The 14,088-nt window shown below is 44.3% G+C and overlaps 1 protein-coding gene across 2 annotated transcripts in view; it reads right to left on the bottom strand.

Moving 5' to 3' along the window:
- sdccag8 (SHH signaling and ciliogenesis regulator sdccag8) overlaps positions 1–14,088 on the bottom strand; it is a 43,745-nt gene that overhangs the window by 12,582 nt on the left and 17,075 nt on the right. For both annotated transcript variants that reach the window (XM_035172559.2, XM_047342342.1), the window contains 3 exons: positions 7,212–7,330; positions 3,289–3,397; positions 2,009–2,118 (listed from right to left, as the gene is read on the bottom strand). In XM_035172559.2, coding sequence (XP_035028450.1) covers positions 2,016–2,118; positions 3,289–3,397; positions 7,212–7,330 — 331 coding nt within the window. In that variant the 3' untranslated portion in view covers positions 2,009–2,015. The remainder of the gene's footprint in view (positions 1–2,008; positions 2,119–3,288; positions 3,398–7,211; positions 7,331–14,088) is intronic.

Genomic DNA, 14,088 nt, shown 5'->3' on the forward strand with positions numbered 1-14,088 from the left:
AGACTGACACTTGAACGTGAAAATGCACACATGCATATAAATATCACTGAGACACAGAGGAGTACAGAGTTCCATCAGAAAACACAAAGTTCAGTCCCGTCTCTGCAGCCTGATCACAAACGTAACTGCAACAAAACCCTGATAAACACGGTTAATCTACTTGTTATTTCGTCAAAGCTCCGACTGATAAGATAAATCATATCTGTGGCAGGACACCAGCGTCAGAGTTCACCACCTGAGAGGGATCAGCAGCAAAAGTACAACCACGTGCAGAAAAACGAAAGCAGCAGCTGTAACGTGGATCATCGTAAATGTGAGTCACCCCCGTCTCTCCTCACAGCAAGACGTCTAAAATTAATACATCGAAAAAAGATTAAAATACACGTATCTACTGATCAGAACTCACCCGGTGGATATCCCAGACATATACACATTTTTCACAGAAGAATAATCTCCCAAAAAATCAAATACTTAAAATATGGTCAAGCGGTTTAACAGTCACTCCAAAAGTGACCTCGTGTAGAAGTGAACTCCAGAGATTTTTCTAACTATCGGGAGGATTCATCAACCAACTAAGTGTCAAAGCAAAAAATAAAACTCACTAAATGCCAAGAGTGATTATTGTGGTTCAGATGGGAGAAGAGAGAAGTTAGGTGCCAACTTCCCAGCCAATCTACTTTTGGCAGCCGGATTCCTACTCTGCTAAACCTCCAGAGAACATGCAATAGCAACCGGTCCACACACAAACCACCACCATAGCATATGCGGCAGAAACATACAGAATATTCATACCCCGCACTCCTTGACAACTTAGATTGTTATTCTGTCTATGAAACACACACACAAAAAGAGTCGCGCACACAACCGGGAGACAGCTGTGACTCGGTAAACTTTGTTTTTTGGCAGCGTCTGACTGCCGACAGGTTAACACCGGTGGGTGGTAGACAATATGTGGTGTCAGTGATGGAGCAGGAGAGAAGGGCGAGCGAGGGTGTGTACATGTGTGCGTTCGGTTGTGGTTAAGAGTAAGGTGAAGTTGAGGAGGGGGGTAGAGAGCCTGCACAGTGGGGCAACAACACCCACACACCCTTGCCCACGTCGGCAGAGCCAGGCTGTACGCCAGGCGCCCTGTGGAGCCACACACCAACTGGGCTCCACACTCAGGGAGGATGAGACCCCCGCAATGGGCTCGCACACTCTTCACACACACATACAGATACTATAGCATAAGCCAAAGATGGAAGCAGTTTTAGCCGCAGCCTTTTTATAAGTCAGTACTTCCGTTATCGCTGCGCGTCTCTTACACAGCGGAAAGTATTCTGGGATGCAGATGCCACCGAAACCAGTCACAATTTATCATGAATTACCTCCTTGTTAACTCAATTATTCATGTGAGTTGTGAAGCAACGCAGCCATAAATAAATCATCTGATATATGAGCACTTAACACCACCATTTTCGAGACCAACTGTTGGGCATGAGTGCAGGTGTAGTGCTTCACCAGCATAGATCCACTGATGGAAGTCTCTAATCGCAGTGTGTTACAGGACAAAGAGAGAATTGTTTGATGATTCCTGATGATGCAGAAAACATCGCCGCTCTACAGAAAGCAGGAGAACTGCGTGCGGATGACACAAACACCACGGTGTGAACAAATATTTAAACAATTCTCATTAGGAATAAACATTAGATGTGCAGGAAATAGCCGGGTTGTGGGTACGCTGGGAAGAAAGTGTACTTTTCTGTGGGGGCCTGCTGCCAAGTACCTCCACTGTACAATTTAATGATGAAAATGATCTAGTGTGAAAAATACATCAGTTAGAGTAAAAGTAGAAGCTTTTCATTATAAAAGGAGGACAAATATCACTGAAATCATAATAACCTTGATGGGGAATTAACAAATCAATGTTTTGTAAATCCTGTTTTTTTGCTTTCAAACAAATGTCCCTTAACATGTGATAAAGATGTGAGAAGATGTGTTAACAGTAGTATTGTGTGTATTTTCTCACCTGCCCTTCATAACCCGCTCTGTTCCTCCAAGTTGCAGCAGCGAGCTTCTAGACTTGTTATGGTCTCCTCGAGGTCCTTTTTCTCCACGGCCGTTTGTTTCTCTTTACGCCTGCACACAGACCGACACACATGTTAATGCAAATGCTACAGTTGAAAATATACCTAACCAACTAGAGAATAAATCTTTTTTATGTTTTATTGTCAAACTTATGTCTAAAATACTTCATAATCTAAGACAAGACTGTAATAAGCGGTGATGGGTCGGACTTCCAGTGAGGCTGCAGTTATGTGGTGCATCTGAACCACTAGTCCACTGGACGCCCTGAACCCCATTTCCTGCTTCACAAACTGAGACCGACCAATCAGCAGGGGGCACGGCTCATACTGTCAGACGCCGCGGGTGAGACTAACTCCTGGAACAATTCATCAGAGTTTACTTTTTCCGTCTTGCTGCAACTGTCTCAGAGTTTCCTCGCTCGGCTCGACTGAGGCCGTCCAGCAGGACTTTAACCGCTACACTAGGCTTCAGCTCCAGGAGCTCAAACAACCCGAGGCACAAAACACACCAACACCACAATGCTGCTAAACTACACTGCACACACACGTACGTCTGAACACTGAGTCGGTCTGTGAGCGGAGAAACTTTCACATAAAGACACGTTCAAGGTGAAAGTTAGTGTGTACATGTACAGGATGTGTATTTTATATTGATATATAAGAAATCCCACAGCGCACTTCAGTGTGTGTATTGTGTCCACGTGTCCTGTAGCTGGTGAGGCCAGTGCGGTCTGGCAGTGCCAGATTGGGGGCTGTCATGTGACTAATGTGCAGCACAGCTCCAACAGCTGACAGGACACTGGGCCCAGGGTCACTGTCATACACACAAAGGCACGCACACACACGCACAGGCAGCCCAGATGGAGAGCTGTGCAGGCCTGCTGTGACTACTGTAGCATCAGGTTAACGAGAAAACAGGTCAGAATGGAAAGCAGTGTGTAGTGTGTTGACGTGCTCTGTCCAAACAGCCTGAATCGATGATGCTCCGTGACAAGATGACAAGGACGTCCAGCAGATAGAGGGAATAAACAACTGAGCCGCGGAAGGAAACAATGAAAAAACAGATGCTTTGTGTATCGACTCAAGTTTTAACTCACTGGAAGAAATTTCTTTTTTTTTTGTGGAATCAGGATGAAGGATGTTGTCAGAGAAAATGAAAGCTGAATGTTTTTTTTGTTTTTTTTTGTGTTAAGCAACTGTAATGAGAGAATCAAATGCTGACCTGTGTTTTTCTGCCATCTCTTCCAGTTGTGCCACAAGTCTGTTGCACTCACCCCCCATCTTCTTGATCATGGAACTCTGGGAACTCAACAGACCGTCCTGCTCTCCAACTGCAATCAGTCATTGGGAAAGAGATGTTGGTTACATTGAGGTTAACCATCGCAGGAGGACTTTGTTTAGCTTTCAGAGATCCAGGCCTAATGAATCCTCACCTTGACCCAAACAAAACTGAGCCAAACCCAAGTAAAGTAACTTTTTTTGAAACTCCTAAACCTATAGTTTTTAATAATTATTCCACTGCAAAAAGAGATGGATGGACCTGGACAAATATGTTTGTAACACAATAACAGTGAAGTAATACAATAACCATTAAACAAAAGCTAACACAAACATGACTTTATATTTCTTAAATATTTCTTTCTGAGAGAAGAGGAGAAACAGAGTAAATTCTACTGAAAGGATGAAAGGATTGGCATTTAGAAGAATAGAAACAAAAATTAACAACGTCCAGTACGAGCATTTGTGACGTTCTAATGTGTGATGTGTCATATCTGAGACTGTGACCTACCAGCAACCAAGCACCTTTTTACATTTTTTAAAGTGTTATGAGTTAAATTGCCAGGAGATTATTTAGTCTCAATGTTAAGACCAAAGCCAAAAAAGTGACCAGGATCTGATATGTGTTTTGAGATCTGCATATTTCATGAGAAAAATTATTTCAAATTCACTGATCAAAAAAAGTTGCAGAACAAGTTTGAGCTTATACCTAAAGCATAAAGAATGTGTGTGAATTACATTTGTGTTTTTCCATTGCCAAATCAAATTCAATGATTCCCTATAGTTACAATCAAGGAGGAAAAAACAGTTTGTATACAATAATAATGGAAGGAAGTACAAGTTTAAAAGACTTGGCTTTGAGAGCCTCATGGCTTCTTCTCTGAACACATACGTTTCCAAGAGGATGCCAAACAAATGGCTTCAAACACCAGAGAAAAAACATCCACGTCGAGATGAACATTGAAATCTTTTGTCACAAATACCGCAGCGAAAACAAGATACATATGTCTGTTTGAATGTATTCCCAACAAGTCTTTTGTTGACGTTCGCAGAACTGTTCAAAGAGCAGGAGATGAACTGAAAAACAAAAGTACAGATAACACAGAATGGAGATATTAAGTGACTGAGTACGGTAGAACATGGTGGAGAGAGAGAGGGTATTGTTGTTTGAAAGCTCTCTCTCTCTCTCTCTCTCTCTCTCTCTCTCTCTCTCTCTCTCTCTCTCTCTCTCTCTCTCTCTCTCTCTCTCTCTCCTTTCCACCCTTCCTGCCACGTCCTCAACCACTCATGGGGGCCTCTTTCTGAACAATCCAACACTGGGCTTTCATCATTTCTTTGAAATGATCCACGTCTCGCTCTCCAACATATGTCTGCTCTTTTAAAAATAACAATGGCTGCCGTTTGGATTGAGGGAATGATCCACCTGCTCCGGCATTCTGTTACAGTCAAGCGCAACCAAAAACACCAAGGACTTGCAGTCTTTGAAAAGTAGCTCAGACTTGTGAAGTTTTTTTTTTTGCATATAGTAGAAATTGGGGGAGGGAGAAAGATAAGACAAAAAAATGAGGAAGAGCGATAACCGTAGATCTTTGCAAAGTGAATGTGACTGTTTCCGCAGGCGGAATTTTGACTACACAATTTTTCCATCTTTCTCTACATGCTACAGAAATACTATTAAAATACAAAGGGGGGGATTATGACTGGGAGAGGTGTAAAGGTCAGAGCCCACTAATGTTTCATTCCTTCCCGGGAATGTAATATTCATATTTTAATGGCAGCCCTTTGCTCCTCCAAAGTGAGTTGCTGCATTACTTAATTTAATCCAGTACACACAAATCACAGCCATAGGTAATGCATGGAGTGCAAACACCGGATTCTGCAGAGAACGACTCTTATCTGCACAGAGATGCACACACACACACACACGTACACTCAACAAAAGTTTGGTCAGTGCTGGAAAAGTTGTATGAAGAATGGTAATTAGCCGAGCAGGCTTTGAATGCGTCTGGCCATGCGTAGTCCAAAAAGAACCCTGGGACACAGAAACACAGCAGAACTGGCACTGAAAACAAACAGAGGAAAAATGAGGGAGGGAAGAGGCATGGCAGGGAAGGGAGGGACGGAGAGAAACAAAAAATCTGATATCATCTAGAGGCTGCTCTGTACGAATTTTATTCAAAAAAGAAACATGAAAAAACGGGAAAAAAAGGTGGATGGATGGAAGGACAAACGGATGGACAGGGAGGCGGGATTTGGAGAGCAAGAAAGCTAATTATCCAGCTCGTCTGTTGGGTTGCACGGGGAGAGGAAGTGATGCGAGCTACTAAAGGACGTCCACCCCTCCATCCCCTCCCCATCCACAGTTTCCTGCTGTGCTCTGATGTCAGCTCTCTTTAGACAACATGTGTGCTGCCGACACGCGCCAGAAACAGACCCTTTGTTTATCCCCACACCCCCTTCCCTCCCTCCCTCCCCCCTCCTCCCTCCATCCATTCCTCCCTCTATACCCTCCATCTTTGTTCTGTGTACCAGCAGGCTCCCTGTTTGTTGAAGTTAACCACAGGTAAATAAAAAGATAGGAGAAGGGGAGAGGGGAGGGAGGGGGAGAGTCGTTGAGGGCGGGTGGTTGTGTGTGTGTGGGGGGGGGGGGGGTGTCCAGATGGTGCAACAGATGTGCTAGCAGCAGCAGCTCTGCTGTGCAGACAGACAAGGAGCTCTGAGCCGGGGTCTCTCTGCACCGCTCCCATCACCTTCCCTCCGCTCTGCCCCGTGATTCTCTCGTCTCCTCTCTCCACTTCTGTTTTGCTCCGTTCCGCTCGTTTGAGGTCACTTCAACTCGGTCTCGTTCAGCTCAGATGATTTGTGTTGCTGTCCGTCCCCTCCCACTCTGGTCATGTTGTGATGAAGGTTAGTGAGGTGGCACAGTAAGAGGGAAAAACAATCTTTTAACTGGAAGACGCAGGTTCAAGACCCCGTCCCAGCAAACATCCTCCCTGCTGAAGTGTCCATCAGGAGGACCCCAGCTCAGGGCTGTGATCCTGTAGCTGAGCCGGATCATCTCTGCTGTTTTTGCAGGGCTGGATAATCTGACTCTGGGCTCCATCCTGTGTGGTTCTCTGTTATTCTCCCATTCTCACCTCACACTCATGCGAGACAACTAAACGCCTGTGAGTAACAATTACCAACAACCTACTGATATGCAAATTTGAGAACTTGCTGTGATGTAGCTGTGTAGAGATGCTCTGAAGAATGCCTGGCTCTCCACTGAAACCCTTTTAATGCCGTCCTCTGGGAAGTCTGATCCCAAATATCCTCTGGATGTGGCTCCATCATGGCAGCCGCACACGATCTGGTGTGCTAATGGCCACCAGAGACTAACTGAAATGTCTCAGTGGACTGAAATTCACTGACTGATATCTATTATCACATCACATGAATGTAATGTGTGCTGGAGCCTTTCATCCACAATTGCTTTTGTCTTAACTTTTACAAAAAGCGAGGAAAACTGACTTTTCTTGTTTACGTCTCTTCCCTCCTGAAGTCTGTATCGCATGAGAAGCAAATACATACTAAAAATTAATCTATTAGCACAATGATCAGAAATTAGCTGCCAATGTGTCTTCAGTGCATTTGTAGAGTAAAAAAATGATGACAACTCTGAAACATTTTGTGGCAGCTGAAGGAAAAAAAACGTTCCACCTCAGTGCTTCTCGTGACAGAGCTGTGGGACAACGCCACCGTGATGCAGCCTCATCCAGTGAATATGCAGGACTTTAAAAGGTGGTTTGTTAGTGAGTGGAGGACAAAGGAAAGGTGTGTGGACAGTATCTCCACTGTTAAAGTCAAGCCCACGCAGGACGCACTGACCTCTCTGCTTGTATTGAGCCTCCAGTAACGCAGTCATGTCTCGGTGCCTTTCCTGTGCCGAGAGGGTCGTAGACTCCATTATCTCCTTGTGAGAGCGTTCAGCACTCTTAACTTCATGCCTGGAGAAAAGAAAAGGAACAATCTCTGTTACAATTTCAACCTGATATCAGCTGTATAGTAACTGCAATGAAGATCACATGAATATTGACATTGTGTACGTATACTTTTTACACAAGCTAAGCGTCATCAAAGTAGCATGGTGTGAATTAGATGCACATAACTTTGCCCTTTTTTTTTTCAAACACTGCAACTGAATGTTAGTCTGTGCTTGAGATGACTGATGACTCATGTTCTGCTCGTGGAGGAGCATTAAAAACATTTCCACATCGTCAACAACTTCTGTCTTTAACATATTCATTTTTTTTTTTAAATCATGAATTCAAAAGCATAATTAAATACTGCATTTTAATTAGTTTAGCTGACCATGATTTGAAGTATAAGCTGATTTTACTGACAGTCATTTACAGTAACTATCATGCAATGCATTTAAAGATGTGTGTATCAAATATAAGAGTGACAGAGGACCACAGTCTTGTTTTGTTGGTGGGGGTGTCCAAATGTTTACTGCTGGATCACAGATTGTAGCTTTAAATGGCTACTAATTAAACAGGCTATAAAAAACACTTAGAAAGTAATATACTGTACATGAGCAGCTGTGAAAGCAGTACATTCAATAATCGCTCTCATGATTCGACGTGCAAAGGGAGAGTGAGATTGAAAACCTCGGATCGCACTCAGTGTTGATTAACACGAGTATGAAAACCAGATCAGGCCAATACCAGTGCCCTGTTCACAGTATATATATATTTCGGATTCAGCAGCTGCATTTCTATGTACATCCCAGCATATATGAACAACCATTGCTGGTACAAAAGAGGGAGAGGGTTGATTTGTGTGGAGGAGAGCACACACGAAAGAGAGGACAGAGAAGAAGATGACAGAAAAGACTCAGGGGGTAGAAGGGTAGAAGTGTCAGGCCACTGTCAGCTCGAAAAGACCCCTGAGTGATACTGCAGCTGTCTACGACACACACACACACACACACACACACACACACACACACACACACACACACACACACACACACACACAATCGCTCCATTACAGACCAGTCCAGGAGAAAAGCTTTATCCTCTGATTAAAAAAAAACTAAATCAGGAATAAAGTTTTTAACAGTTAAGATGTTACTTTGCTTAAGCAACTTGTGGTCCTGTGCACGTACTGTAAACTCGATCAATCTGATTCATTGGTACACACTCCACACTTATGCTGAACACACACGTAACACTGAGTCGATCGGTCTTATCCACTTTTTACAGATATTTCGAGATTTGAACCGTAGAAGGTCTCAATACGAACAACCGGTTTAAACACCGATATTTTTGGTAGCGATAATATCTCTTCAATTTCAACTCACATTCGTCTGAATTTCAATCTCGAGCAGGTAAGATGCGAGCTAAGGTGCCTATCCCTGTTGCCTTTGAACAACACTGCATTTTACTCCCGTTTGAACCAAACTTTGTGACACAACTGAGTCCAAATGTACCCAAACAACAGAGGAACAGACAAAGAAGGAGAGAAGAGAACAACTACAAAGACAGGAAAATCGAACAAATAAACAGAACTCTTCCTGAAGTCCAAAGGCGCTAATGAAGAGAGAATTCTCCAGTTTAAGTGAAAACTTTTCTCCCCTGCAGCGCTTGGCCTGCATCTCTAAAGTGACCGCGTCTGTCTGTTCCTCCGTGTGTGTGTGTGTGCGTGTGTTCTCCTGCTGTCCTGCTGTCTGGGGTGTGAAAGCGGGTGGCGGGTGTGCAGGGGACACAAGGAGACTGTGTGTGTCTGTACGTGTATGTGTGTATGTGTGTGTGAGTGAATGAACCCCCGCTGGGCTTGAACAGCAGCCTGAGCCACCAAAGCGCACACCAGGGCTCAGCGGGAGATGGCGGGCAGGCGTTGCCAGCCATTTGGTCCTGCAAGAGGTTCCAGGGGGCCGTGTGTATTTGCGTATGTCTATGTGTGTGTGTTTGTGTATAACTGAGGGGGGGGGGACTCACACCAGACCTGTTTACCCACCAATTAGCATCAGACAGACCGCCAGAAAGTTCCAGCAGTCAGCAATAGAGTGGTGGTGAAGAGAAGGAGGGTGACAAAAAAAAAAAAGCCGAAAAAGATAGATAAGCAAAAAGACAGAGAGCTACACATTTGGCATCTGTTTGGTCTTGCTGATCTACTGAACCAACATGTACAACCTAATACTCTCATACACAACAGAACAGACTCAAGACCTTCATTTCTGGGTGGAAGTGAGGAGACCTTGAGGAGGGGTCGGTCAGGCCTGAGAGTTTAGAAAAGTTCATGAAAATCTCCTCCAGGATCAACTTGGAACGATGTGCGGTTCTCTCGCCGGCACCATTTTGTGCTCCCAATCAAATTCAACATGTTTACTTGCAAATTGCTCACAAAATGGCTGCTGATGAGCACTGTCAAATTAAAACATAAAAAAGAGAAAGTAAAGTCAGTCGAGAGCCGAGCCCCGGAGCGAGCGTGGAGGGCGACGGGAAGAGCAGAGGCTGAATATGTGGGGCTGGAGCTGGATAATTCTCCCTGGACAATAATCTGCCTTCCAGCTAATTGGTGAATGGGCTCTGGGTTGCTGCCTGTGGCAGGAACTCCTGTTTGGGCCTAGGAGGCAATAGACTGAATATTGAGTTAGAGGATAGCTGGGCCTGTTTGTATATGCCTGGCCTGATGCGCTGAAGGACAGCTTGATAAGTATGGCGAGAGCTGCATGGGCCAGGGGCCTAAGGTAGACTGGAATGGCTCTGGGGCTGCGGCCAGGTACAGTGGCTGCTGGGTAAGTGGGAGGTGGCAGAGGCGGTGGATGGCTGGCTAGCTGGCTGGAGTGGCGAGGAAGAAGAGGGGGCCCAGTCCACACTGCCTGCCTAAGTGGGCACTATTCAAGCTGTTGCCCATTAGATGTGGGGTGCCAGGGCCTGACCAAGCGCAGAGTTTGCAGCACCCCATGGTGCAGCCGGGATCCCATGCCAGAACCACCAAATGCCGCGGTTTATCAGAGGACGAGCACAAATTGGAGTCAGACGGTGGACTTGGAGGAATAGAAGACATTTGCAAACGCCAACACCACTGACCACTGTTAGGACCCAAGTAAAAGGGACTATATCCTCTCTCAACGCAATACACATAAACACACATGCAAACTGAAGTTATACATCGACATGATTGATGAAGCTCTTCTCAACTTTGAGAAGCTTATTGGAAGTGTTCAGTTTCCAAACCAAGAGAAGAGGAAACACACAGGAAATGCATATAAGTTCTTTACATGAGAACTAATCGAAAACTGAAGTGTACAATCCCTGAAATCGCTGCATATTCATATTTATGCTCTGCAATGATCCTGGGCTGCAAAATAACAGGTGTGAAATTAGCATACAGGTTAACAGATTGCGAACTCAGCCTATAGCACAAACATACAAACTCACAAGCCTCGTTCGCAGCAAAGAAGACGGACTGTTGTCAGACATCGATGATCACTGCAGAGCTGAGGAGACGGCGCAGCACGAAGAAGACGAATAATACTATTCACTTTACAGAGGACGCCCTGTACCAGCAGCGTTTCGGCACATAAATACATTATTGTCTGTACATTTTAAAAACTATAAGTGTGTCTCCGAAAATAAAATGTACAGATTTGTGTCATAGCTCTCACATGTGACGCTGCTCCTAACCAGGATCTAATGAAAAAATATCAACAGCAATAAACAATGAATGATCTACGTATTACTTTTAAAATACTTCACCTTTAAAATTAGACCAATACGTTTAACTAAACACCTAAATTAAAAGAAGATTTGATTATCAAAACTAATTCACCCAAACTCAAACTCTCACTTTGTGAGGCTTGCTGTTGATATGATGCGATTGAAAAGAACTGACACCGTACTATAAAATTACAACTGTTAACTATTTGCTCACATATCAACAGCAACCAAAAAAAATGGTGACACTCGCAGTGATTCATTTTAGTGGAGGAATTCCAGCAGATCCACGGCTATTTATGATAGACTGCATCAATCAGACCGCATTAATATTCAACAGTTTGATATACGCAGCAACTACAAAGAGGATGTTCTGCTTATGTGCGAGTGCGCTTGTTTATGTGTGTGAGGCAGAGGCCTTGTGCGGGCCTATCTAACCGCCACTGCCAACAATAGACGAGCGCAACCGCCGAGAAAACAAGGTGACATATTGAGCGTTTGTTTCGCTGCATATCAGTGATGCTGCGCACAGTAAACATCTGAATTGTTTCGTGCTGCCGACGACATGCGGTGTTACCCTTTTTTTTCTCTCTCATGCACCTCAATGTGTTTTTAGCACATTTTTATGAAACCTCAGATTGATGTAATCACCCCGAGGTTTAATCAGTCTGTCAGTCACTCTGCTCCCATATTTTCGCCCCTAACACCCCCTCCCTTCATCTCGCGGCTCAAATTTATGAAACAAAGCCACGGAAAACAGAGGCCGCCTGATGTAGCCCCACCGTTTGTTTACTCTCTGCCCAGCTGATATTTCTCTCTATCTGTCCATCTATCCATACAGAGCCGCTCTCATCTCTGCTCCGATCTTTCTTTTCTGCCGTTTCCATCTCTCCCTCCTCCCTCCTCTTTTCCCTCCCACCCTTTTTTCCTGTAACTAAACTGGCTGTGTCTCTCTCCATCTGCTGGTTCTTCCTTCAGCGGCCCTGCACCTGTTCACACCTCCTCTCCTGTTGGCCAGCCCCCCTTTATCTCTCTCTTTTGCTCTCTCTCTCTCTCTCTCGCTCTCTCTCTCTCTCTCCCTCTCTCTCTCTCTCTCCCTCTCTCTGCTCAGTACGATGCTGCCAGGCCCATTCCTGGCTCAGTTAGCCTCTCTGTCATTCAATCCATCTGTCGGCAAGTCAACTTTGTTTACAGCGGGCGGCCCAAGCCTCTATTCTTCTTCAAGGAGCACGAAAGCCCCCCCCACCACCACCACCACCACCAAGGTCAGCGGCGAGCCAATCGTGCCCAAAAACTGAAAAACGGCAAATGTTAAGTATATGGACAATAACACTCTTGAGATATGCACATCTTAAAAGCTGTTTGTAACTCTCTCATGCATATGAATAAACACACATATACATACAGTTATAAATACGCATGACCCCCACAGATACAAACATTTGCTGTTACAGCACACATTCCCTCAGAGAAGAACGCAGCTCGAGACTGAAGTAATTAGCTGCTGATTGGCCTCTGTCATCGTCTCTCTGCACAGAAAGCAGAGCACGAGAAGTTTAAGATTTAATTGGCACGGATGATTGGTGGTCTTAATACAGGAACACAGCGGACCGGCGGCGCAGGCATCTGTGATTTTTAAAAATAAACCCACAGCATACGTACAGTACTCTCCCCTACTGACCCAGTCCAAGAAAACCAGGAATCCACGTCAGTGTCAAATCTGTGCCCTGCAGAAACTGTTGTGGGGAACATATGTGGTGGAGCTGAGGGTCAAATCAATTTGAGCTGATGGAGGAAAATTGTCTAAAATTGTTTTCTTCAGGATAACACCAGGGTGAATAATAGATGCATATGAATATTATAGCATATGAATGAATACTGTATATTGTAATAAATTATATGGTGAGAAGGATTTTGTAAGATCATGACAGGAACATTTATAAAAAAGTAAATAAATCATCTGCAGGAAACGCGTGTCAATTTTTCTAAAATAAACAAATTCAAGATAATTGCGAAAGTTTCACATAAGGATAAACGGAGCTGTGCGACACGTTCAGAAACATCACATTGAGTCTTCTCTCCTCGTGTGAACACAATCCACCCGTGTTGGAATTCACTTCACACCTGAGACATACCTGATGTTGTTTCAAACACCCCTCACCCCTCCCACACGCTCTGAAACTTGGGGGCAACTGGCAGGAAGGAACATTCGCCATCTCGCTCTCCAAACCCGACCCAGCAAACTTCAGTCAACTCCTCTATCATCCCCTCACTTTCCGCACCTCTTCATTTCTACTCCTTCTCCCCTGTCCTCAGTCTCTGTACTCCTGGGCCATTAGATCAGATGCTCAGTGAGGGAGAGGGTGGCCATTGAGGTGGAAAACAAAGAGAGGCGTTTTTTAAACTCAGCAGGGGAGACTCGGGCTGGAGTTGGCACCGGAGATTTGTGTCCGGATCACACACACAAACACACACACACACACCATGGCCAGCCTCACCACTCTTCTCCTACACTCCCCTCTGTCTCACTTATACAAATAAACTTCCTCCATATGCTCCAAAAACCTTCTCTCTGCACAATTTCCCATTCGTCTTCCACTTTTTCCATTCTCATCTACATCTACTTTTATCTATTTGCCCTGATTTACATTTCCGCCTCACCTCCTTTCAAATCAGCCAATTTCTACATGTACAGTAAACCTTTACTAACAGCCTGCACAAAATAGCATCACTTTTAGGGCTGTGTTTTATGTGTCGATTTGTTATCCTTTTTCACACAGCGCTTAGTTTGGAAGAAGGCGCACATCAACATGCATAAATATAGCTTTCTATTTTTGGGTCTATTTTATAATGTATATGAATATGAACAAAATCTCTGTGTGGCAATTTATCAACAGACCTTTTAAGATAAGACTACACTTTACTGTCCAAAGTTTATCCTACTTCCCAAGATAAACAAAATACATATACCAAAACAAAACTGTACATTAATCTGTTTGGTATTTCAAAAGTGTAGTAAAATCAAGCCTATGTGAAATGTC

This window comes from Hippoglossus stenolepis, chromosome 12 (assembly GCF_022539355.2).
Source record: "Hippoglossus stenolepis isolate QCI-W04-F060 chromosome 12, HSTE1.2, whole genome shotgun sequence".
Classification (NCBI taxonomy): Eukaryota; Metazoa; Chordata; class Actinopteri; order Pleuronectiformes; family Pleuronectidae; genus Hippoglossus; species Hippoglossus stenolepis.